Source organism: Pelmatolapia mariae, linkage group LG17 (assembly GCF_036321145.2).
Source record: "Pelmatolapia mariae isolate MD_Pm_ZW linkage group LG17, Pm_UMD_F_2, whole genome shotgun sequence".
NCBI lineage: Eukaryota > Metazoa > Chordata > Actinopteri > Cichliformes > Cichlidae > Pelmatolapia > Pelmatolapia mariae.
The window spans coordinates 8927726-8954642 of NC_086242.1; the positions used below are offsets into that span (position 1 = coordinate 8927726).

A 26917-nucleotide genomic window follows, 5' to 3' on the forward strand; every position below is an offset into this window, starting at 1 on the left:
GTGTTTTGTGTCTAACTGCAGATATTATCACTTTATTATCACGCCTTTAATGAAAATTGTTCCAGAGGTTAATGTACTTGTGTTTATACCTCACAGAAGTCTGATGGAAGATATAGAAACCCACGAAAAGCAGATATTGACAGAACAGAATGAGCTGGAAGATAAGAAGGCTCTCATAGAGCTCAAAGAGGTCTGTGCGAATGAGGGGGGAATAGCTTATAGGGTGCCATCAATAAAATAGCAAATCATCTGCCTTCTTACATGTGAACGTCTCCATATGTATTACAAGGCTGAGAAGGCCGAGCTCATCAGAATACCCGACCAGATTTTAAAGGAGACTGAAAGGAAACGCTCGAAGAAGGAGTAAGTATATTAGTAAACTCCTCCTAATCTTTGCTGGGGAAGAGCAAGGAGAATATAGTTAGAAATTCCAGGAATGTCAATGAGACTGCTAGGGTGCTTCAGAGAGACAGAAAAGAAAAGACAGCTGGAGCAACTTTCGAAAAGCCACTGCTCTAACCTGCCTCCACCCCTTCATCTGGAATTCGTACACAAACAAAATAAAAGTATCTGGATGGACCTTTAAGATTCATAGTGGAAAGATTTTCTGTTTTTAATTGTTTATGCTCAGTGTAAATGTCTGTTTGGATATCAGTCCTTTTCTCTTTTTTTTCCCTACTGAAAACCATTTTCCAGTTTACATTTCTGCAGATTCTCTGGCTTTTGATCTAAAGTAGTACCAAATAAAGGACTGAAATGAGGGGTACTTTTTGTTGTACTACCCAAATTCTCAAACATTTTCAGGCATCAGTCTTTCTAATTTGGTTAAAAATAAATGACAGCCACATGTGTCAGGCCTCAATACATTTTTTTTTGTAATTCAAGTGCAGCTGCGGGATGGTTCACTTGCTGCGTCACTGCAGTTCTTTTATGTTTCTTTTAAATTAATATTTGGCTTGCGAGTATTGCGGTGGAACTGTCTGTATAAGCTGTTTGAGCACTGACTTGTAATTTCAAATTCACAAAGCTGAGGGGTACTGTGGGGTGTATGTAAAAGATGCATGCGCATGCTGTTATTTCATAAGATATGCACTAGAGCACACTTTTATCCTGTTCTCATACTTGCGTTCGTTCTTTATTTTTTACATTTCTTCCAATTCCTGAAACACAAATATCAGAGCTGCAATGAAGAAGATGAAAATACTAAATATGGAGATTTCAGAAATTGAGCAGCAAGTAAAAGCGGTGGATGAGCGAAACCATTCCCTCAGGATGAAGAAGGAGGAGGTGATGCAAGAGCTGGAGGGTCTGAGGGTCCAAGTAGAGGCTAGTCAGAGGATGCAGAGGCAGCTGCTGAAAGAGCAAGAGATCAAGAAGGAGGAGCTGAATGAATTTATGGGCAACAGGTACTTTTTTTTTTTTTTTCCATTTAGTCTGAGCGATTTTGACTATTCCTAGGGAATCGAACATAGTGCTTTTCTGGTAACACAACTCATATCCCTTTAATTGACACATTTAACCAATCATAGGACCGGCACTAGGAGTACACTGGCTTGTGGAAGCCCCCCATGGCTGGGTTTCTTCATTAGATAAATAATGTATGTTCAGATAGGATATTTGTCATGCGTGTCACTGTGTTTTCCCATTACCAGAGGCATCTTGGAAATGAAACTGCAGAACATCATGTGTGACAGAAAGCATCTGTATGAGAGACGGTCTCTGCAGCTCAAGGAGAAAAACAGGTACAGAGTCATATCTCACCAGTAATCTTTTCCACATGGAAATTAGTCTTTACATACTGAGAACCTTGACGGTGACCTTTTTCTGAACACAGAAATGTTAGGTTTGCATTTAGTGTTAGCATCTTCACGTGTTATTTTAGTAATTTAAATCAGTCTTCTCTGCCACTGCTGGTGTCTATGTCATATATGTTTTAACATACAAGGTCTTGAATAATCAGGCCCCATCTTATCTTAAAGACCTCATAATTCTGTATCACCCCAATAGAGCACTTAGCTCTTAGGTTACTGGCTTACTTTTGGTTCTTAAGGTATTTAAAAATAAGGTATTCAATTTAATTTATATAGTGCAAAATCTCAACAGCAGTCACCTGGAGGTGCTTTATATTTTAAGGCAAAGATCCAACAATATTAGAGAACCCGCTCCTTTAATTAACCAGCTCCTAGTTTGGATTCAGGGGACAGACACCCTGTCTACCTTAAAATTGTGCTTGAAACTTTCCTTTTGGTAAAGCTTATATAGGCCTGGGCTGCTGGAGGCTTCTTCTGGAGGTGTTTCTTCTTCACTCACCTTTTGTCACTAACTATGTGTTTATACACCTCTCTGCATTTAATCATGAGGTTATTATTAACCTCTGGCTCTCCTCCCGAGCATGTCTTTTGTCCAGTCTTAGCATGACTAGGGAAACCTAGTCATGCTATAAATCATTTAATGATATATTGTAATGTGAAAGCTTTAGCGTTTATAATTAAAGATCCTTTAAGTATAAAAAAATACATCATTTTGAGCAGTAGCAGGTGTGGTTCTACAGTTTTTCAGCATCAGTGTGCATCAGTATGCAAATATTTTAAGGTTTAACAGCTGTTTAACAAGAGGTGAGTCTTTAGCTGCATTTCAAACACAGTTCAAAACCATCATATTTGACAGCAAACCATATGCAGTGCTGTATAATTAGCTAGATGTGAAACAATAGATTTTAGTGTTGGAGAGTCGGTGTCATGATAATGAAATATTTAAAAGGGGCCTGTTTTTTTATCCTCAGGCAGATGCAAGCCCTGAACAGGATGGAGCACGCATTGACCGCAGCCACGGAGCAGCTCGAACACACGCAGAATATCTACGAGAAGTTAAAGGCTCAGGTGATCTGTGAAATGTTGCTTTCACATGAAGACATCTGGTGAAGCAGTTAAAGTGTCCAGTGTGATTGCTGTGGTTCCTTTGTACATGTAACACCTGTAATTGCAACTTAAAAGCTTCACAGTACTGTATAAATTCGTCTTCATCTTCTCGCTGGAGTTAACAGCGGATTTGGAAAATTTTCCAGGTTTTGACACAGGTGTTGTGTTGTCACTGTGCCAGTAATTAGCACATAAATTGTTGATTTATATTAGACCAAGCTTCCTGTCATTTTCCTGATGTGCACATTTTTTAACGAGAAAGTGGAAGGAAGAAGAACAAGCGGCTGATTGGAAATGCATCAGCACATCTCAAAAGGACATAATGGCATGAAAGGAAATCAATATGACACATCTGGGAATTTGCACATTGAGGAAACAGGGAAACAACGCTTCTGAACATTATGATTCATTCAGTTTGCTAATCAAGAATAGCTCACACGAACAGCCGCGCGTAATAAAACTGAACTGTTTGGAGGAGTCTGTGGTTTTACCACAGAAATTCATCACATTTAAATCGAACGCGATGTGATTGATGGGTTTAATATTTTCATACTGTTGTGCTCAAACTTTACCCAGCAAGAGGGCTAATAATGAATATTTATTGCTCTATGTATGCAGATGAAACTTAATTATGGTATTGCATTATCTTTTTTGAAGTACTTGAACTTACTGATGTAGTCTTCTTCTCCCTCCAAACTTTTATAAAATATGCGGCTGCGGAGATCAAACCACTAAAAACGAGACGCTGTTATAAGATCAAATAATCTAACACTGCTGTGTTTGTTTTGTAGTAAGCCTTTTTGTGGGATTGAATATTCACTGGCCAGATTAGATATTGGGTGTAGGAGGATTAGGACTCAATCCTCATGGTGTTTTTTTCTTTACACTGTGGTCTGAAGAACATTGCATTTGAACCCAATTCAAAGGATACTTGCCAATTTATACTGAAAGAAGACTCTCATTTTTTGAATTTTCAGTTAGATGCTGTCCCCAAAACAGAAGCCAGCATTCAGCAAAGGATGGAACTTCAGAAAGAGGTTGATGCTCTCAAAGTCAGCTTTGAAAAGCAGGTGGGCATGTATGGGCCAACCATCGATCCATTTTCTTCTGCTCATTGAATTCAGGGTCGCAGTTCGAGCTGGAGTAGGATGAGAGGCTGCATTTACCCTGGATAAGTCTCCAGCCTATCAAAAGATATGCTTTAAATACCACATAGACTTTATTAATCCGACACTGGGGGAATTCACGTTATAGCAAGAATAAGTGTGAGCAAGAAAAAGCGAATTGGAGATATATTAGAAAAAGAAAAAATAGAACAATAAATAATAAATAGTGTTTAAATACAAAAAAACCAGACAAAAAAACTACACGAGTAATTTCTGCTATTCACAAATGGTTGCTACAGTATAAACACTCACAAAGAAATTTTCATATGTACTGTGGGAGTGATAATATTAATTATAATATGCTATAATATTAGTTATCTTTATTAGTTTTAATAAACATCTCAGGCTTTTTCCACTTCCTGGGTCTTGCACTTTTACTATTAAAGTTCTCACTAAGTCGTTTTTCATGTCTTTGTATCTTAATTTCAAGAAATGAGGGACAAAATGAGATTTCTGTTTACATATTTTGTTCATGACACACAATAAGAGAAAATTGATTCCAGTGATCCCCCCGGGGATCCATAATATCATTAGGTTTTTAATTTTTTTTAAGGTGTTTTTAAACTGTGAACGGCTCCTAACTTGTTCCCAAACAGCTATCGGTGGCTGAAGAAGAAAGCGAGAGAAAGCAGCAGTATCGGGTCATTCAGGAGCTGCTCGGTGACTCAAACCGCCTCAGAGAGAAGGTCCATAACCTGAGATGTTTAACACAAATCAAAGCAGAAGAGAGAGGCCAGAAGCACCGTGAACTGCTCAGGGTCGAGGTGAAGTTTAAACACACAGACACGCACACATATTTATTTACATTTTATGTCATCATTAGTGCATTTTAGTGCATAATATAATCATTTATGCAGACACAGAGCAGTTCAACTAGACGTGAGAATCAGTGGGTTTGTATTTTAGATACTTTGGGATGTTAGCATCACAGTCGAGAAACCAGCGAGCAAGAGCGCATCTGTCATCTACATTAATAATATTGGGGATATTGGGATTGAGGAAAAAAACTTTTTTTTTAAATTAAAAAAAGATTCATCGACTCTTTCTTAATTAGTACATAAGAAAATCCTGGATCAACAGCAACCAGCTCGAAAATAAATGAGAAATTCTTAAAAATAAAAATTAAAAGAGGGACTAATTACGAAGAAAACAAAGACTGTTAGATCAGTTATTTGAATTTTTGTTTATCCTTCATTTACTTACAGTTTAAAAATGGAAGCTATTTTAAGGGCACAAGGGAAGTTTGATATCTGGCACAAACACACACATGTGCATACACACAGCAGATGATGATGCTGTTCCTTGTTAAATCTTCCAACAGCAACTGAACGAGCGCATTCAGCACGAGCTCAAAGAAAAAGACCTGATCATCATGGACCATAACAAGCTCAACACTATGCTACAGCGCAGGTGCACCTGTTTTGTTTTTTTAAAGATGTTATAGTGTTGTTAATGATGTTGTTAATTTCAGAAATAAACTGTATAACAACAGTTTATTAGGGAAATAAACTGTTGTTACTGTCTCTGTCTGGCTCTCTCTCTGAAATAAAAGCATTTTATTACATTTTTATTTCCCGATGCAAAATCCTTGATGCGTATACTTCATTTTGATCTATCCATCCATCTTTTCATCTGTAATTGGATGAAGTAGCATGAATTTAAATATCAGAACTTTTGCAATGACTGCCTGAAGTCTAGAACTCATGGACATCACCAGATGTGGTTTCCTCCCTTGAGATACTCTGCTAGGACTTTACTGCAGCCATCTTTAGTTGCTGCTTGTTTGTGGGCCTCTCTCTCAGTTTTATCTTCAGTAGCTGAAAAACAAGTTCGAGTTTTTTGTATGCTTTGAGTTCTTACCCATTTCTAGCTTTGTGTTTCTCCAAAAGGATCACAAAGCCAGATAACATTACAACTCAGCAGAGGAAGACGCTGTTAATGTTCATATCCTCTCACATTGTCACAAGCCACAAGGTTTTTGGATAAATTTGACATTTTAAGTGCCATTTACTTCCATTAAACTAAAGCAAATATCCACCTCCAAAAGCACAAAACTCACACCAAGTATGTAGATTTTGGTTTTCAGTGAAATATTCCTTTAATATAACCATTTTTCACGACTGATAATTGATTCCATGTTATATGTTTGGCTCCTCTGATCTGCAAAATATCTGCAGCCACAATTAATTCAGACATCTGTGCATGTTGTCTTGGTAGAAAACAATTTCTTTCTAATTGGTCATACTTGAGTGTTCAGACACAGACTAATGCATAAAGCACCACCCAGTATAAAAGCAGATTTTTAAAAAATGCATTCATTAAGGTCAAAGCAGCAGAGTTCAGTTTGAAGTGGTTGCACTTGACATGGAATCAGACAGTGTATCTCCTCTCTGTTCTCACATTTAGCCGTCGTTCGTCACAGCACACACGCCTTAGATGCATTTTAAACCCCGTGAGACTTTGGTTCTTTCATAATTTTGTGATCCACTGATCACTTGTAATGAATATGAGTCACTGATATTAAGATTACTCTGTTGGGAGTATAGCATGTGTTGATGACAACATTTCTGTCCATAGTTTATTTAACAAGCGCACATAGACCTAAAAGTCTAAGAAGAATAAATACAAAGCATTAGTGTAACGTGTAAAGAAGTTGTTCTGGATTGGGAGTTTGTGTTATAGATAAATAATGTGTTCATTACTAATCTGTGTTTTGTTACCTTGTCAGAATATTACAGTACTCTAAGCTGTGCGATATGGTTATGGAAGAGAAGAAAAAGTATGTCAAGCTGAAGCAGATGGCCTCACAGACGATCACAGAATTGACGGAGCAGATTAAGGTCCTGGAAAATGAATCGGAAATCCAGCGCACCATTGCCATCAACAAGGACAGGTGTGTTTAGGATACGTGGTCATAACCAAGTACTATAATAGCATTATAACAGATCCTGATTCTTTAAAAGTTACAATGTCCAGCTGTGTGCAACAAGTTATGTTTTATTGAGTTTCTGTGTGTAATTTTTATCTTTTTCCATTTATATACGTCTATTTCAGAGGACTCTCAAAGGCTCGTATGAAGATCTCTAATACTTCGAAAACAAGGGACAAGCTACGCAATGACATTTCCAAGGTTCACACACACACACACACACACACACGCACGCTTTGCAGTATGTCAGTATCACAATTTAGACAGTTTAAACAAACATTAAATGAGCTGCAAGACATCCAAAGTTGTATACAGACACAGATAAGACAGGGGTGAAGTCATTGCTAGCATTTTATAGTAAAAAGAGTAAAGATTAATGTGTGTTTTTTTTGTTGTTTATCACTGTAAACAAAAACGGTAAAAGGTTTTTAATTTGCTGGCTCTTGCAGTCTTCTTTGTTAGGCATAGCTAAGAAGACCTCAGAAAGCAGAACAAGCCGTATGTAGACGATGATGATGATGATGGTGATGGAACACCTATGGACACTTTTATTGATAATTTATTTAAAACATTTTAGAAAATAACATTAATTCAATTTATATGTATAGTAAATATTTATGAAAAATGTGAAAAGATTCCTGACTTTGATTACCCAAATGACATTTTAAGAAGGTTCCTCTCCTGGATGTTATACTTGTACCATCTTTGCTGTTGCAGAATTCTCCCACAGATTTAGATTCAGGATTCTTTCAGTGCTATGTCTGTGTTTTGTGATACCTCTGGCCCAAAAAACCTTCATCGCAGAGCTGGTTTTGAGTTTGATGAGCGATGACCGGTGGATAACAGTGATGTGCTTTTGAAATGACCTGGGTTTTTTAGCTTTTCGGTTAGTCTTACTTCTGGTCTTTGTTCTGGTCTTCCCTGTTTGTTTTTGTTAGATTTCTCTCCAATTGTGTGCACCACCTGTTATTTAGCTTCGTTTTGCCAGCTTGTCCTGTCACTTCCAATAGTCAAACATTCCAGCCGTTTTCTTGAGTTCCTGGTGTTTTCTCCTTTTAAAACTTGCTCGTGTTTTAAGAGACTTCTGACTGGTCTGTGCTTGACCATGGCCTGTTCTGCATTTCTCCCCATCACACTAAAGGACAACACAAGTATCTAAGGAAAGGGCAAACATGGAAGAAATACTTTAAAAGAATGAATACATAAAATGTACTGTATTAAATCTGATACGTCCAAAGTTCTGTCACACTGAACCCCACTGACCATTAAAAAATAAAATAATTAGAACTGACTTTTCTGAGGGTCATTAAGTGCTTTGTGCCGATCTTGTTTCTGATGCTGTGAACATGCTTATTACTTTCTCTTTCTCTCTGACTTGTTGTAGGCTGGCGGGAAGCAGTGCCAGATAAATCAGGAGTGTGAGGACAACAAACTGGAACTAATGAAGCTCACACAAATGATCAGCCATCAGCAGGAGACTCTGCTGGAAATAAACAAGAATCACGAAACTGCCATACAGCGGCGCAACTTCCTGTATGTTCATAGCTTAAAGCTCAAGTAATTGCTACCCGAATGCTTACATAATGACCTAAAGCTCATATATACTATATGCACTTCTCAAATCTACAGAGGAATCCAGCTCCTGGAACATGAAGAGATTTTGTGTAACTACTATGAGAAGGTGAACATCCAGGAGGCAGCTATCACTAAAAGAAACTCAATTCTGGAGACCCTGGAGAAGGACATGAGAGACTTGGAGTTAGCGATTAATGAGGAGAAGAGGCAGATAGACCTGAAGAAGAAAGATGTACTCCTCAAGAGGAAACTGGAGGAGGAGATTACAATGCTCCAAATAGAGGTAGAAAAACATTAGATAAACCTACACACTCATCCAGACGGTTGACAGTCCTTCCACAAAGGAAGCAATTACACCAAACTTGTGGAAATGCATACTAATTACCTGAGAAGTTATAGAGTAGGAGGAAAAATGTGTCTACTTATTGCATGCTTAACAGGTTTTGAGAATGCACAGATTTCTATGTAGATGTAGAAATCCTTCATTAAACTCATTTTTCTTGTGTAAACAGTGCTGACAGTGTTCCGGCAACAGTCTCACAACGCCCACTTCTCTTTTCTCACTATCTTCTTTTATTCCTTATTAACAAGAAATGAAAACTGGAAATGCATCATACTGTACAGTTCAAGACATTTTTGCATTGCCTAATGTTAGAGCCACCCATCAGGTATATAATCTTGAATGAGCACTGCATCCTATAAAATGCCCCTGCGCTTTCCATAGTGGCATTTTGCTAATATAGCCACTAATTGGTGCTATACGCTGCTGCCCACATTTCTCCAACAGTACGACCATGACTATATCATGAAATGCCTTTGCTTCGTGGATTTAAAATCCCCTCTGAATGTAGTTAAACCTGCCAATTAGCATGAAAAAAACAGATGCTGTGAAAGTACAGATTTTCCTGAGAATCTTCTGGCACATGTGGTGTCTGTAGTTGTGTTCGAGTTAGCATGCCTGGTCCATCTGCAAACCAGGGACTTTCTTCAACAGCACTTCCATGCGTTGTCCAGCTAGGTGTGTGTGTTCCCATTACTCCTTGTCATAAAAATAATATACGCGATTTATTTTTTATCCGTAGAGGTCTGAGGGAGTGTATGACTGCGGGTGTATGTGAGTTGAATGGTGTCAGAGATTTTACAGATTATTGCTCAACTTTTACTGTCTCTGTCAAGCCAGGGGAACTCCAGCAAGAACAGTTAAGTGCAGTGCTTTAGAATAAAACCCATAGAGCAGTGGAGACACTCAGAACATCACTAATGAGCAGGTCCTTGTTTTGAAACACGTTCAGCATTTTATCTCACAATGAGACTTCTGAATTACTCTAGTAAACATGCTGTGTGGGAAGGCTTTCGCTTTACTTTAATGACAGGACTCGGTGCTCATTAACGTGTAAACATTCTTAGTTTGACCATAATCAAGACTGATTATGCTTGAGAGGTGTCTGCTTGGACAAACTAGTGGAAGAATGCATGCATCTATTCACAATTTAAAACAAAATATTTTGAAATAGCCACACAAGGGATGATGATTGGGGGGAATTTTCTTCCCTATTGTCAGATGAGAGCCTCATTTTGCTGAGCAGATCTTAATGGAGTGAAATTTTAAGGATGGACACTTGCCAAATAAAGTTCAAGACACACACGGATACTCAGAAAGAAGATAAGTATCTAAAACAAAGGGGAAAAACCCAAGCGATAACACTGTGCACACAGAGACGAAGAGAAACAGACACACAAACATGCACCGAGTTCCCCTTCCAGCAGCTACATCATGGGATTGGGTGTGTTACCTCTCTGGATCAGAGTGATTGGCTTACAGTTGCTGCTGGACCAGACGTATGTTATCCGAGTCTTATGCTCTTTTGGATGAACATAGCGTTGGATAAGACTTCACCGTGTGCTGCTCATTTGAAAAACACCCCTCTCCTTTTTGTCCATCTGTTTACTCCTTCTGTTGTTTATGTTTGCTACAGGGAGCCCTGATGATGCCATCTTTTTGCTTTCACTCATGTTTCATTAGTTTCTTTACTCTTTCCCACACTTTGTTTTAAACAAAATTCTAAATTTTATTGTTTCCACCAGGATTTTTCTTTCACTTGTGTTCACAACTTCAGCCTTTTGTTATGTTCTTCTTCCTCACACAAACTAACTATGTATTTGGATATTTTCATCGATGTTAGGTCTCTGACTCTGAGGATTGCAGTGCAGCTTGCCTGGTCTATTTGGGCTAGACTGAAATATCTCAGCAACAGTTGGACTTATTAAAACTTCATACATATTTTCATGAGGCCCAGAGCACAAATCCTGCTGACTTTACCTTGACCGGTACCATCAGGTTGGCATTTCTGGTTGTTAGTAAAGTTTAATTTGGAACATTGTGTCTAAAACATATCTGACTTTCACTTTCAGCACTTTTAGGGCAGGGAAGGTGATCTGGATCTTTTTGTTATTCCACTGCTGTTTCAACATGGTATTTATCCTATAAATATTCTTGCTGACTGTAAACCAGTTGCCTAATCATTTACATCATAATTTCCTACAAACCTGAATTCTGAACGTTCTTATTAAACTTGTTGAATTGCAGTTATGCGCTTGGGCTGTTGTCGCTGGCATCCCGCTGTTAGAATGCCTGCCTATGAAGGGCTGTTCTGAAAAAAAAATGATATGCACAGTTTGGAAGTTTTGCTGGAGATGCTATAATCGTCCAGTAGAGAGGAACGGACCCTCTTCTGTGCAGACAGCCCAACCCTAACCTGACTATCATTCACTGCATCATTCACACTTAAAACCTGTGACCAGCACATTACAGAGCAGGCTTATTTTCACACATTTATTGAGTCAGAACCAAAACTCCAAAAGTATGCTGCTGATGTTAATAGGTGGAACCAGCTTCCTCTCTCCCTGTCCAAAGATTTGCTAATGTGGGTACAAGAGCGTGACGCCCTGCAGGTGAGCAGAAAACAAAAATCACACCCTGGGTGTATCTAACTGAGAAAACAGGACACTGTCTGCTCATAGGTTAGCATATGTCAATCACAAGGTAGCCACACTGTAATGCATACCCTTCTATCTCATGTATTTGACTTAAAATGGGTCCATCATTTTACAAAACAAACTTTATTGTATCAAATAAGATTTGAAAATAGCAAGTGAGAACAAAAAAGTGTTTCCTGAGGTCATTGATATGGTTTAAAAACACACGTGCTACTTGATGGCAGATCCAGACACTAATATCCATCTTTCATATACAGTCTATGTTTGATTCCCAAGTTAATGAACAAATACTGTTTCCTTTAGCCTCAGCTGTACTTTTGCTCTTTAGCAAATGTTAACATGCTAACATATTGAAGTAAGATGAGAAACATTGTAGCGAAACACCACTTTAGCAATGTTAATATGAGCATTTTAGCTGAAAGCCTTGGTGTAGCTGAGCACACATCCTCACAAAGCTGCTGTCGTGGCTATATGCTTTATCACGTTTGAATAGACGTGCTTCTCCTGAAACTTTTAGTATCAACAGTTATCTCCTTGATTAGTTTATCAGTCCATGTTTGTTCCTCTCTCTTGCCATTCAACCACCCAGTTATTTAATACTTCTCCCTCTCATCTGTGTGTAAACAGCAAATCATTTTCTAAATTACAGTTTTCACTCGTACAGCCATCTAGCTCCCCCGGGTACAAAAAAGTGAATCATGGGGGTCTCTACTTTTGCAGGAGGCTCACCAGCTCAATTCATTCTCCCTGCAAATGCATTCTCTATGCGAATTCAATCTCCATGCAACTGCCTTGCTGTCGATTTATCATATATATTGTGTATTTGTATTCATCTGTGACCAGTTTATCTGTTCATTGCAGACAGACCCCCCCTTTCCTTTGATGGGAAATTTTGACAAAGATAGATTGGGCCATCTGCGAAACTATTGAAGTTCAATATACTCTGAGGCTTCCATTTGCTCTGAGGAATTTTAATTGCAGCAAAATAAACAGAGGTTGGGGTCGGAATCTAAATTTGCTGCTTGTTTATGAGATGCGGGCGCGTCGACGTCTCAAACGCGTACAGGTGCACACGCATCAGTGCGCACACCGAGATCTGCGCAGCGTTCGTGAAATCTAAATGTCGATGAACAAACAGTCATCTAATGACTGGTTACACTTCTGTTATGCACAGCTGCATGAGCAATCCCACAGACATACAAAGACACAGTCAGTTGTGGATTTATAATAGGGTGGAGCTGGTGACAGATAGCACTGTCCCTATGGTGGTGAGTCATATTCTGTCCCTCTTAAATCTTCGTCCAATCTGTCTGGAACCTATTACTACTGGGAAACCCTTTGCCAATAAAATCGCTTTGACAGTATGGGTGTGGAAGTTCATGTATATTGGATGGCGGGAACAGGTAGAGAGCAAAAAGAGCAAGAAAAAACTCTCAACTTTGTATAAGTTCTGAAAAAAAGTCATATGATACACAAAGATAAGTTGTGAAGCAAGTACTGGATTAAAATCAAGCAAAGACAAGGTACAAATCAAACGGGCACATAAACAGAATAATGTAGTGAAGGTGAACCCACTTTCTGTGAGTGCGCAAGTGGACAGAAGCGTGTTCACGTTAAATCAAAGACTCATGTGAATGTGAGAGAGGTAAATCACAATCAAGTATTATTAAATAGGAAAATTCAGTTCACGTCGATACTAAGTGTGTCATTGAAATTCATGAGGGAATTAGACTGAAATGCAGTTTTAATGTAACTGCTCCATAACTTAGTTCCTTAGTTTAAAGTGTTTTAACGTCTAGGTCTGGATTGTTTAGTCTCTTGATTGTAGTATTACTTCCCAGTACTTATTAGTTTTGATATCTATGTTTCTACTTCCTTTCCATAGCCAGGCTGTCCTAGTCCCATGTCTATTTTGTCCTTGGTGTGTCATATGTGAAATTCACCTCTCTGTCTGCCATCTGTTTAGTTACTTCCTGTCTTGCTTTGGTGGTCTTTTACCCTCTGTGCTTTTATGTCTAGTTTAATTCCCTTTGTATCATCTTCCCTGATTATCTGGGTTCCTTGATGTCCCAGTGTCGTGGCCTTCTCTAAGTTAAGCCAGCTTCCTGTGACTTCCTGTTTCATTGTGATAACTGTTGCCTTCTGTGACTCATGTTCATGTCTGTAATTTTTGTAGTTTTGTCTCTGTCTCCCATTCTTTGTGCCTCATTCCCTCTTGCGTGTGCCCTGTATGTTCCGTGTCTCCCATGTGGTTTCCTAGTTAGCAAATTCCTACTGTCTGCCCAGGTTTTTGTGATCCACATGAGCCCATCAATAAAGTTGCATTTTGAGTTCAATAAAGTCGTGCATATTTGGTTCTAATCTTGTCAGCCACACAGCAACACATGACACAGCCCCCATGAAATGCCACTCTTGAGAGTTGGGATGTAGGTTAAATGTATTTCCGGTACAGCGATACAATAATTCAGCAGTGACATATTTTTGTGGAACCATCACGAAGTTAATTCATGGATCAAACAACAGATTTCCAGTCACAGTTTCTCCATCTGTTTTCCAGACACAATGAAAACCCCATTTCTTTCAGTACAAATTAAATGCTTTTTGCTTCTTTTGTATTGTTACAATGTTATCGGGTACACGCCACTTTATTTAGCTGGTTTTGCTTGTGGTTAAACTGTGGGGTCATTAATTCTAAATAACCAGTGATTATTTTAAGTTATGTATGGTTTTGCTTCACCCTAGTTGTCTTTCTATAGCCTGAGGTTGTCTGCAGGCCTAACCTATACTTTATAACCATTGGTACATCTCACAGTGGAAAGCTGGGGCTTTTTCATTGTCAGAGTCTTCAAGGCTGTGGAATGACTTGCCTGATAAATGCATGCTGGCAGAGTTTGAGTCGTCTTGTAAATCTCCTGTCAAAACGTACATCTGGCTTTTATTTCTTCCTTCCTAGTTGCATTATGTGACCCGGTCAATGTGGTGGCTATATTTCTTCATTTTGATTTCATTGTTTAGACATTTCAAAAAAAAAGAGAGAGAGAGAGAGAGAGAGAAAAGAAAAAACCTCCTCTATTTGACATTGTTTTTAGTTGTAACTTGTACTTGGTCCTCATAAATATATAAATATTCCTTTGAGCTGCTCTACTCCCATATTTTTCTAATTACCCTTACATCATCGTATTATATTAATATGATTTTAACTTGCTGACCTTTATGCTTTACTGATCTGTCCCTTTGTCTCTTATCTAATTACAAGGCTTTTTGTAGACCAATTTGTGGACGTTGTATATAAATAAGGTCATTATTTGTTTTTTTTAATGGTTACACTTTCAGGCATTCGGTGTAGCATCTATTATGAAGCTTTTTAAGCCATCATGTTAATTTCAACCTGAGCTGAAATTATGTAAATGATATGCTAATGGTAGGCTGCTCGGATGCTGTCATATCTACAATGTTTTACTGCAGTCATGAGCCAAGAAAGCAGCTATTATTTGTGACTGTCAGATGAAGAATACAGAGGCAGGCAAGCAGGCAGAACAGAGACAGATGAATACAAAGGGAAAGACGTACGTCAGTGTGTATACGACTAGAAGGAAGAGGACGGCTATAAAAATGCTACAAGAGAGGGCACTACAGAGAGAAAAGAAGATTGATTGAAGAGTGGGGAGAGGAGAGGGAGGGTATCAAAGACACACTTTGTGCCATCCATCATGTACTGTTTAAGTGACTTAGGGTGGTTACATATGAGGGTGCAACACAGATTAATCAGTCAAGTCAGAATCGAGTACATATTTGTCGCAGTCGGAATTTGACAACTAAAGAAGTTCATTTAAAGCTATGAGATAAAAAAAAAAAACATTTCTTGAGTAAAAAACTTTCCTTTCATTCTTTCGTCAGCCATTACACTGTAAAAAGATCTGGATTTATTTAGACAGACATTTTTATAGATTAGCTTGGTGTTTGCTGTGACTTGTGGTGTATGTGCTGATTTTTTTTTCAATATTATTGTCGTGATTCCTGGGTTTTGATAGTTAGTTCTTTTCTGTTTACTTTCCTTGTCATTTCTTGTTCTCAGTTATTCTTGACTATAACTTGAAATTTCAATGTTTAGTTCAGCCATACATCTTGTCCTGTATTACCAAGTCAGTTCACTATAGTGAATCCAGATAATGGAAACATATCACAGGATATGTTTCCATTATCTGGATTCACTCACCCGAACTGGTTATGAACTGCTAAGTTATCCTTGGATATAAAATCACAGAGCGGGGGCAGCAGATGCTGAAGCGCATAATGCGCAGAGGTTGCCAACTTTCTGCAGTCAGTCGCTACAGACCTCCAAACTTCATGCGGCCTTCAGGTTAGCTCGAGAACAGTGCATAGAGAACTTCAAGGAATGGATTTCCATGGCCGAGCAGCTGCATCCCAGCCTTACATCACCAAGAGCAATGCAAATTGTCAGATGCAGTGGTGTAAAGCATGGACCTACTATATTAATAAAGTTTAGCCTATTTGAAAGCAGGAAGAAAAACTAGCAAAAATGCTCACTGTGTAAAATAACAGACTTATCCATTTCACAGCTCCACATTTGATGTTATTCTTGTTATTGATTGTTTTTCCATTAAAAAAGTGTATGTAAAACAGTTTGCATACTATTAGTATGGTCTTTAACTCTCTCCTTTGGAAGGATTTGTCTTGCATTTCTGGGGAGGTTGGAAACTTAGGAGTCTGAATAAGCCACTTTAAAGACTTCCATTGCTGAGTCAGTTGGCAGAACCTGTGGTTCTAAAGTTATCAGTGTCTGTCGTGGTAGCATCCTGCAGACCAGCATGGCTGTCAGTCTGTTGAAGGACACTTTCTGTGCTTGCTTGGCCATGGGGCCTCCTGAAGCAGTAGACAGGCATCAGAGAGACTGTGGCTTTGGCACTTGTGGAAGCAAAAGCTCAGTTGTGAGAGGAGTCCATGGGAGGCCACAGAAGAGGACTTTCAGCAGGTCTCCTTGAAGAAAAGCAGGGCTTTTCTGTTGAACTAGACTAGGAATATCTTTGGGCAGTGGAAAGAGCACTTGAGGAACTGTTAAACCCAGCCAAAATCTCCTGTGTGGAGGAGACAGACCCTGAAGAATAAGGGAAAGCCTCACCAGTTGCACTGGCAGAGCTCGGTGGGGTAGTTAGAAAGCTCTCTGGTGGTATTACACTGCTCAGCCTCCTAGGGAAAATTTATTCCAGGGTTCTGGAAAGAATGTTCTGACTGACTGTTGAGCCTCGTATTCAGGAGGAGCAATGCTGATTCCATCCCAGCCATGGAACAGTGGACCAGATCTTCACCCTATGAGATGCTTATATAACCAATCAGCGCTCTCAGCTGATTCTAAACCCAAACTCTGAACACATAACCTGGTTGGGAGCAGTTTATGTGTTTATCATGAGTTACTATGGTGATACAGCCAGATAAAAAGAGAGCCTTAAAGCTTGGTACAGTTCACTGACTCATTAATATTGCTTTATAATACACCCCTCAGTAATCAGTGTGCATTTAAAAATTCTAATTGGACCTCTTGGTGAAATTATTCCCAATAAACACAAAATACTGATTAGTACAAAGACATTGCATCCATGAAACAAAATGCAATAGGCTGTAATAGCATCCAGCTTGCTGACAATGCGAACGCAATACTCTGTATTCTGCCTCTGTAGCCATATAGCTGTTTCTTGATTCTGACTATCTGTGTTTTATAATCCCCAAAGTCTTCGTTTTCACTTCAGTAAAAGTAACTGTTGTTAATTATTTATTAGCTCCAACTCTTAACACGATCAGCTCAGCACTGAGAAAAAAAACCCTCAAGTGCACAGAAAGCCCACCACCAATGTAGTGCTTTGTGGACGGTCTCATTGTGGATTCATCGCATGTAAAAAATCAAGCTTAACGCAGTAGTCAGGATCCTGCCAGTGTAGCCATCAACCGTTTCCAGTTGTACAAATCCATTCTCTCTTTTTTTGCGGTGGAGTAATTTCAATTAAAGTAAAAGTCGTCCAGCATTTATTAGCTCCAATTCCGACATGATCTGCTGAGCTCAGTTGCAATTGTTTAAAGCAGACGAAGAACTTGAGCGTAATAATACTTCTGAAACGCTATTTGGCATTGGGTACTATGCGGTACTATATACTGCAATTAAGCACTTTATTTTAAGGTTTGTTTGAGAAGCCTGACATCAGAATTGATGGATTTCTAAGTCTTACTTCAGCTCGTATTCCCGCTAGACGATTTGGTGACCTTCATTTGCATGTCGAGCAGGGAACAGAATCAGATTTGTTGCTTAATTTCAGCTTTCAGATGATGTAATCACGTATTCAACTCCTCATACCACGAACAGGCTTTTGTTGTCAAAGTCATATTCTCTGTGAGAAGTGCACATTTCCCGGGTCCCTCTTGGTCAGCCCCAGTTCCTGTTTCTCAGCATCTCTTGTCTTTTTAATTCTGCCTTTCTTGTCTGCTTTCACATCCTATCGCTCGCTCCTTTTTCTGACTCTGGCCTTTCTTTTGCTCCTTCTCACTTTATCTTCCTCTGTCTGTCAGCCTTTTATCACTTTCTCCAAGTACATTTCCTCCACTCTTATCTCTGTCTTCGCTTTTCAGTAACTTTAACCCAGCTCACACCTTGGCTTATCACATGACAGCTTTAATACATAGTTAAAACCTGAGTCATATGACAGTAGGCTTTTTAATAAGCTGATCACCCATGTCTGTTTTAATCAGACTCGCTGCCCAACTATAGGAGAGAAGCTTCATTAATCCCATCTATGAACGACGGGAAAATGGGAATCATCACGTTGTTCCGGACTGTCTTTCTTCGCTCACATTAGATGCAGGCGCGTAAACCTACACTGCTGCATATATCCACACACAAACACACGCACACACACCTCTATACTCAGTATGGTTGAATGGACTGAAGCTGCTGTTTCATAAGGCAGGTCGTGTCAGGTCAGACCGCCTCTGTACTTTATTCCACGTGTTCTTTTTCTCTCTTCAACTCTTCTGTCTTTACTTCGCGCTGTATAATCAATCACTTCTTCTTCTCTTATATTTGTTTCAGTGCCCCCAGGCATCTATTAATATTTCTCATGTATTTTCCTTTTTCTGTCTTCTATCAACTGATCGCTGTTTTTTTTTCATTGTTTCTATTTTCTGCTTACATTCATTTTATTTTGCCTGTCATGGCTCCTTGATCAGCTGAGATTCATATTTTTTTTATTTATATATATATATATATAGCTTACCTTTATCTTGCTTTAATGGGGCCACTGGGCATTTATATTAACTTCACTGTTAAGATACTACAGCCTTCTTAATTGCCCATTTCCATCTCTAGCCCCCGCTGAGGTTAGGTGGACACCTGAGTTACTATTTATCTTTGTCTTCATAATCAGAACAGCCTTTTTCTCATGAAGTTGCCTGACCAGTCGTAGCTTTGAGGTAACATTGTGTCTTTATGATTTTGTTTGGTTCCTGGCATGATCCCTCTTTATGTGGAGTTTGCATGTTTTCTCTGTACCTGTGTGTGTTTCCTCAGGGTCCTCTGGGCTATGGATGTAAGATGCATAAAGTGCTATGGCATTCATTTAAAATGCTTTGAGTGCTCAGTAACAAGTGCGTAATATTTTCTCCCGAATTCAGTCTGGTTTATTTGGTATTTTCCTAAACTTTCCACTGTAATTTTTAATTCTTGTTAGCCTTTTTCTCCCTACCAGACTTTATGACATTGCTGCATTTCATGGTGTATTTCCAGTCCTGCATGTTACTGGAATAGCGTTAAACCAGTGGCACTGTGTGTCCATGTGGACTAGACCAGAAAAGCAAAGCAGGCACCCATTCATTATTCTTAGACAGGTCAAAACTTTAATTAATGTTCTATATGTTAATTTTCTGTCATTCATTTAAGCACTTTGTAGGTCATGTGCACTTTTTTTTTTACTCTGGCAAACCTCTAACTCCGTCTCCACTCGCTAATTGCAGCTGTTTCAGAATGAGCATTAGCTAAAGGCATTGATCGAACATGCCTGCCCTGCCCCTTCACTTAACTTTAACGCCTTGTCATCCTGTCTGCTTCTGAGCCTTTTGCCTCATCTTCTTCGTGTGTTTTTTTCCTTTTGTGTGTATCTTTGCCTCCCCTTCTATTTCTGCTGTCTTTGGGGATGTCAGAAAATAAAATAAAAAACAGGCCCTTGGAGGGATGTTGTAGCTTTTTAAACTGTGGTTTCTCTTATCACAGTTTGCCACTGGCTTGTCATGTAGCAGGAAGTAGCTTCCATGTAGGCACTATGTTTAGCAAAAAAGGCCCTTAAATCCCCAGTGCAATGAGTACCTTCCATCCATGGAGGACAAAGCATTCAAACACACACAGACTAATTCTAGATTCTTACTTTGTATTTTCCGGTTATTTACCTTTGGAAATTACTAGATACAAGTGACAATAGCTTATTGACTTCTGCCACAGTCAATTTGTTGTCTGTTTTCGTCTGTAATTCTCTTATTTTCTGTCTCTCAGCTGTCAGAAGCCAGGGACAAGACACTTGAGGGTGTGAAGCGAAAAGTTGATTACAAAGAGCTAAAGGGCAAAGACCCATCAACGGCAGAACTGGCCAAGAAAATTGAACAGGTACGCGACACTTTTAAAATACTACTTTATTGCAAACGTTTTCAAAGGGAATACAAAAAAGGTGTGTCTCCGCTCTGTCTCTGCACTGTAGCTTGAGGTGAATCTAGCTGAGCGCGAGAGGCAGTTGCTGGAAAAAGAACTCCTGGTGGACCAGGTGACCCGGCTCTCAAAGCCACTCAGCGAGCAAGCTGAGAACTGCCAAGAGGACAGACTCTCACTGGCAAAGAAGGTAGACTCTTGTATATACATAGAGAAGAAGCTCTGCTCATATAGACACAGATAGGGTGATACAGAGACAAACACACACACTCCCACACAATACAATATACTCTCAGATACAGAGAAACATATTATTCACCCGTTATCTGCAGCGTGGTCTTTTATCTCTCTCTTTGTCTCCCTCACGAACACACTGACGCATTGTTTGAGGAGCATGTGCAGCCCATGTGAGGAGCGTGCAGAGTGAGCATTTGGGAGTTCACTGAGCATTACAGTTTCTTTGCACTCCCACTTACTCTGCTTTTCCTCTTCGGCTATAAATACCCTCATCAAAAGCTAGTGGAACAAGCTTCATAGCCCATAATCATTTGTAGAAATAAGTCCCAGTAGCACTGAAAGGAATTTAATTTGAAATGAAGAAAATCTTGAGCTCAAATGTCCTCACACGGTAGACAGGCAACTACTCTAGTTGCAGTTTACATCCTTGCTTGAAGACCTTAAGGGGATCTATTAGGCGGAGCACAGAGATTAGTGTCATTCATTCAGCATTCATTCAAATGTGAAATAAGGTCAATGGTCCTGGGTGGTTTTGCAGAACGTCATGGTGTCACATCGTAGTTAACCTAAAAGACCATCTCTTCATCACTTGTCATCTCCTCAGACAGTGCTGTTAAATTTTGTTGAAACCAGTCTATTAATTCTTAAGTGAAGGGAAAAAATGTTTTTTGTATACGTGATATTTGACCACCAACTTCTCATCAGTTCATCCTCGAGTCAAACTAACTAGATTTAATGAAATTCCCTCCAGGTGTACTGGGATGTTGCGTTCCCAAGAACGTGACAGTAAAATTCCTTTGCTAAGTAAACGTTAACATGAAAAAATCTTGGGGTGTCATGTATAACTGTATGGCATGCAAGGGAGAACCCAAACACAGGACTTTGAGTAGCTCCTTTGCTGTGACTACTTAAACATAAGAGCACTAAAAAGGGAAAATTCAGAAACAAGAAACTAGGAACAAAAAACTAGAAATAAACAACTAGATATTTACCACTACGAATTAACAAGGGAAATGAGGGAAACATGGAAACATACAGCAAACGGGGACGGTGTGACAATGATCAGAGCAAAACAACTGAAGCAAGGAGCACAAGAGTCCAAAACAAAGACCTAGCAGTTCAGAAGGCAGGAGGTGTGCCCTGTGGCAGAGACGGAGCAGTTCAGGAGAGCACATGAAGGAGCTCTGCAGGATGACCACGTGGTCCAGAAACTTAGAAACACTGGGTCACAGACCCAGTACCATGATATGGGGATTTCTTATTGATGTCCTATACACTGCACGTTTGACAGTTAAAGAGAAAATTCATGAGATCTCAGTGACCCCATTGTTTGACCTTGATCAACAATGAAAATCTGTTCTTCCCTTAGTCCAGGTCAACATCTGTGCCAAAGGGTTGAGAATAGGAATAGGACAAATGATCTGAAAACATTATCCCAGAGGCATGACAAAGTACACTAGACCTGTACAGGTGATATCAAATGTACACTCTCTGATTAGCTTGACACTGAACATTTATGAAGAATCATCTACTCTGTGCCTTTGTCTATGTGTTCTCTGCTTCCAGCTGAATGAGCTCCGAACTAACATAATCAACACCACCCACCGTATGATGGCCATTTCTGCAGAACTTTCCATGAAGCAAGCCGCTGCTTTATCTCTACAACAACAGATCAAAGAGAAGGAGCTACAGGTCAGGGGGGGGGACACATGTAGCCACAACAAAGGGATCCAGAAATCTACACCGAGCTCTTGGATGTGCAACTCCACAGTGTCCCACTGTTTTTCCCATCATTTTTATTTCTAGTCACTGATCATGATCGACAGGAGCACTGGCTCATCATATCCAGTCCCAAAACAGTGAGGTGGCAACAGCATAAACTTTCAACTTGAGATGCCCATTTTTTATTAACCCTCTCAGGCTCAAATTAAGTTTTTTGTTGCTAATGCACAACCAAGTCCTGCAGTGGTACTTCTGAGTAAAAAAAAACTCATAAAATATATATGTGGGGTAATCAGGTTGTTAGTTTTTAACTGTTGCAAATCTGCAACGCCTGCCCTGAGAGGGTTAAGAATCCGTGGAATCAATATCTAGAAGTTCAATATTTACAGAATTTAATTTATGCTTTAAACTATGGCTGTATAGTATACTGACTTACATATTTGCTTGGCTAACAAAAGGTTGACGGTTCAATTCCAACTAAACATTACAAATTTTGGGGGGGGGGTATATTATTGCAGGTGCCTGGTTTGAAACTGCCAAATCAAGTCAACTGAATCAGACAGAACATAAAAGTTTATTGTCTATAGCCTTATCTTGCCTATGTCCTTAGAATAACCTTACGTCTTTGTAACTGAACCTCATAGATGACCAGGTTGCTCTTCTGTAAAGAATCTATGAGAACAATATTTAGCAGGAAGAAAATGCCTGAATAGATGGACGTATTTACACATTTGAAATGTGTAAATACACCAGGTCATCCACTTTAATTATTATTTCATTCCCTTTCAGCAATTATTCATATTTTAGACCAAAGAAGGAGGTTTTCAATCAGGCTAACTGCAAGCTAAGTACTAACAAGTAGCAGCTAGCATTACAGTGTATTCTGTAACTATAGCAACTATAGCAACCAAAGAGGCTTATTACATTTTTACGCTTCCATTAAGGGTAAGTAATGTGTATGTAGTGGCTCTGACTAACAGCAGCTTGTTTATCGGTTTAGTTATGAACTGCTGTTTGTCATAATTTAGCTAAATCAGTCTCTACATGTTCACCAGGTAGAGGTTAGTGTGAGTTCAACAAATGTAGAACAAAAACTATAAGCTAAAAAAGTGAGAATACTACAGAAAGCATACTCTTTTTTTATAGTAAATATTTGATCACATTATATATAATGTTGCTGCGATAGCCATTAGGAGATTGTGGACTGCTACTTTGAAACCTCAACTTGACCATTTGATCATCAACATCTTGTCTACTCTAATGTATCTATTTTAGTAAAAATGGTAGAGCGGTTTACAAAATGAGCAATATGTCGTATAAAATAGGAACTGAAATTTGAAACAGAGTCCATAAATTATTTAAGAAAGTGTTTATTGAGGTCTTACTAATGAGTGAAGACAGTGTGTACTGAAGATGGAAGGAGTCCTTTGAGGAGTTCCTAATTGAGGAAAATGTGAGAGAACGGAGGACAAATTGGAGGAAAGTTTGTGAATCAGGAAATGCAGAGGATTAGTAAGGATGAAATGAGGGCAGCTATGAAGAGGATGAAGAGTCCCGATAACCTACCTGTGGAGGTGAGGAGTGGACTTTCTGACCAGATTGTTTAACACGATCCTGGAGCGTAAGAGGATGCCCGGGGATGTGTACTGGTACCGATTTTCAAGAACAAGGGTGATGTGCAGAGGCGTAGTAACTAAAGAGTGTAGTCACTAATGAGCTGCCAGGCAGAAGGAGGAAGACTGCAGAGACGATTCATGGGTGTAGTGAAGGAGGACATGCAGAGGGTGGGTGTGACAGAGAAGAATGCTAGAGATAGGGTGAGATATATAGAGATGATCTACCGTGTGACCGCTAAAGGAAGCAGCCAAAGTCGGAAGCCGTTTACTGAGATCATAGATCGCTTCAGGGTCATTTTCTTACAAATTTCATGAGAACTGGACTTTTTTTTTTTTTTTTTTTTTACAAGAGCCACTCCCTGCTGGCAATTAGGGAGAATGCAAGTTTAAGGCACTTCTTCACAGGCTTTACTTTTCATACATGCTTTAGTGACTCAGCAATCAGTCCATTATCATAATTAGTATAATTGTTGAGCTTAAGTATGAAAATAATGAGGCACCATCGCGTTATTCAACCAAGAAATGCTGAAAATCAGAAACTGGTCTCAACAGCAACCCCACTGCTGTGTTTCTCAGTAAAAATAAATAAATAAACAGGTAAAAATGAATGGATTTCCATCATGCCTTCTATATATTTCAGGAGATTTGTGTTAATAACCTGAAGAATCCCTGCAGTTGTCTGCCTGCAGTGCACCGCAGACACAGCTAGAAGCAGAAAATGCCAAGGCTTAATTTTGCCTGGATTCTGACACTAATACAACCATCTGTTTTTGGGTGCAGCTTAAATTGAATCAGGCCAGGAGAGTGCAGAGTGGACAAAGTGAAAGGAATACAAAGTGAATGTTCCTTCCATTTGTCCTGTGTTTCCAGATGGACAAGTGCCAGCGGCGGCTGGAGCAGGGCCTGTCACCATACCCTGAGAAAGAGGAGGAGTGGAGGAAGATGCTCCAGGACAAGAAGAGGAGGCAGAGGGACAAAGAGGAGAAAGAGAGGGTAAAGAAACACACAAGACTCACAAAGATCACTGGTCAGAAATTGATTAGAGCACTGAGGGACAAGAAAAGAAGATAGACTGGCAAAGAGAAGAGTGCAGCAGGGACACATTGCAGGGGCAGGAGTCGATTAAGACTCTCCAGAGCAAAAAGGCTGTGAGTGAAAGCGTGAGCGAGAGCTACCCACACACAGACTCGAACTAGAATCTGCAAAAAAACAGGAAATGACAGGCTGAACGGGTGACAAACAAAACTAGCGGCTGTCTACACAAAGAAGGAGCACATACACAGATCAGCTCTGTCTGAAACCAGTCCAGCTGCCTGCAGCCATTTGTTTTCTCCCCTTTTTATTATAGCTACTGATCAAAAAGGACACCACAGTAAATTGCAAGCACATAGCCAAAACAAGTAACAGCAAGGAACCTGGAGATGTGGAAATATTAGAGTGTATCTGAAGAATTTTGGAGGGGTGTCATTGTTAGTTTTGCATTTTAAACTTCTTAAAATGTCTGCAGATATTTCTTCTTGTTTATTTTTTGGCAGTTTCTGATATGTTTTTCGCGGTCAGAGCCATTATTTCTCGCTTTGTGTGCCCTCCTCAGATCACATGCCAGCGGATAAACTTTATGCATGAGAAAATCGCCATCTCTTTGAAGTGTCCGTGAGATTTAGGCACAGTTAATTTGCATGCTGTGGTGTAGTGAAAGTCAAAGAGAGGACTGGAGTGTCGTGAGGATGCGTGTTCACTTGAACTTGATTTTTTTTTTCTCTTTTTTCTCAGCAGGAGCTCACCATGGTTACAAATATATCCATCAGCCACAATAGGATCAAATCAGTTTTGTCAGCCTCTTAACAGTTTCAGTGATTTCATCCTGGTGCTAGTTTTTAACACAGTATGCAAAAAACTTTTAAGGTCATGTGTCATTAACTCGAGCAGGAGGCTGTTGAATATTAACAGTACAGGCAAACAGCCTGGGCCTGTCCCAGGGAGTTATCTGAGGCTCACTAATAACACATTAAATCTTGTTGTTTAATCTGCACACAGACCCATATATAAAAATTGAACTTTTTGTGCTTTTTTCTGTTTAGCTAATAAGGTCACAGTAACAAGAAAACAGTAAGTAGCTGTGTGGTGATAAACAGTCACAGCATGCACCGTAAATCCTCCCCCCTCACAAAAAAAAGAGAAATAAATCTGTCCAAGTGTCCTTGAGCGAAGCAGCAGACTCCCAAAAGCTCGTGATATGTAAAATGTAAGCAGCTTTAAAGGAAAGAGCTCCGAAAATATGCACAAGCATTTGCACAATTTGTTGTTTTACCAATCTGCGTTTACTCATAGAAGTACTATGGGGTGAACACAGTACTATACCTAAACTAAGCCAACTCTCATTTCTTTATGTTTTGCTGGGAAAATGGGAAAAAGGTGCAGCGATTTATTAAAAAACGTCTGAACCCTCTTAGGCAGCCTTCTTGTCTTTTCTTTAAGTAGTCTTCAGGAATAGTTCTCCAGGCTTCTTGAAGGACATTCGGGGCTATGTTTAGGTAATGAGGTAATGTTGAGGTCCGGGCTCTGCGGATGCCAATGCATGACTGATAGTGTTTTTATGTAGGTATGTATCCAGCGTGTTTGCAATCATTTTCAAAATGGAAAAATGAAACTAGCTAATCAGATACTTTCCAGATCATATTGCATGGTGAATCACAGTATGACTGTACTGATCTGCTTTCACCTGATTTCACCAAGACCCCCAACGCCACTGGCTGAAATGCAGCCCCAAACCGTAACAGAGCCTCCGCTGTGCTTTACAGATGACCTCTCTCCTGCCCTTCTCACACACTGGGGATTTAAACCAAAAATGTCACAGTTTTTGGCATAACTTTGAAAGTGTGGAGAACTGTTACTTAAGACTGCTTTAAAAAGAAAAAGTTACAAGAAAGTCTGGCTCCTTGGGAAAAAAATACAAAGAAATGATGATTGGCTCAAGACTTTTGGAAGAAAAAATGCTGCTTTGATAGCAGAGAAGTGAGGGTGGCATATTTTTATAGGAAGGTAGGTAAACTGGTCTA

General features: G+C 39.4%; 1 protein-coding gene across 1 annotated transcript in view; it reads left to right on the top strand.

Annotated features, from left to right (window-relative positions):
- Window positions 1–26917, top strand: part of ccdc146 (coiled-coil domain containing 146) — a 54452-nt gene that overhangs the window by 26472 nt on the left and 1063 nt on the right. Inside the window, exons 7-22 of the mRNA XM_063460580.1 lie at window positions 97–190; window positions 290–363; window positions 1179–1406; window positions 1653–1742; window positions 2783–2879; window positions 3896–3988; window positions 4681–4848; window positions 5406–5494; window positions 6813–6977; window positions 7139–7214; window positions 8398–8546; window positions 8643–8871; window positions 20134–20244; window positions 20336–20473; window positions 22087–22212; window positions 24729–24851. Coding sequence (XP_063316650.1) covers window positions 97–190; window positions 290–363; window positions 1179–1406; window positions 1653–1742; window positions 2783–2879; window positions 3896–3988; window positions 4681–4848; window positions 5406–5494; window positions 6813–6977; window positions 7139–7214; window positions 8398–8546; window positions 8643–8871; window positions 20134–20244; window positions 20336–20473; window positions 22087–22212; window positions 24729–24851 — 2050 coding nt within the window. The remainder of the gene's footprint in view (window positions 1–96; window positions 191–289; window positions 364–1178; window positions 1407–1652; window positions 1743–2782; window positions 2880–3895; window positions 3989–4680; window positions 4849–5405; window positions 5495–6812; window positions 6978–7138; window positions 7215–8397; window positions 8547–8642; window positions 8872–20133; window positions 20245–20335; window positions 20474–22086; window positions 22213–24728; window positions 24852–26917) is intronic.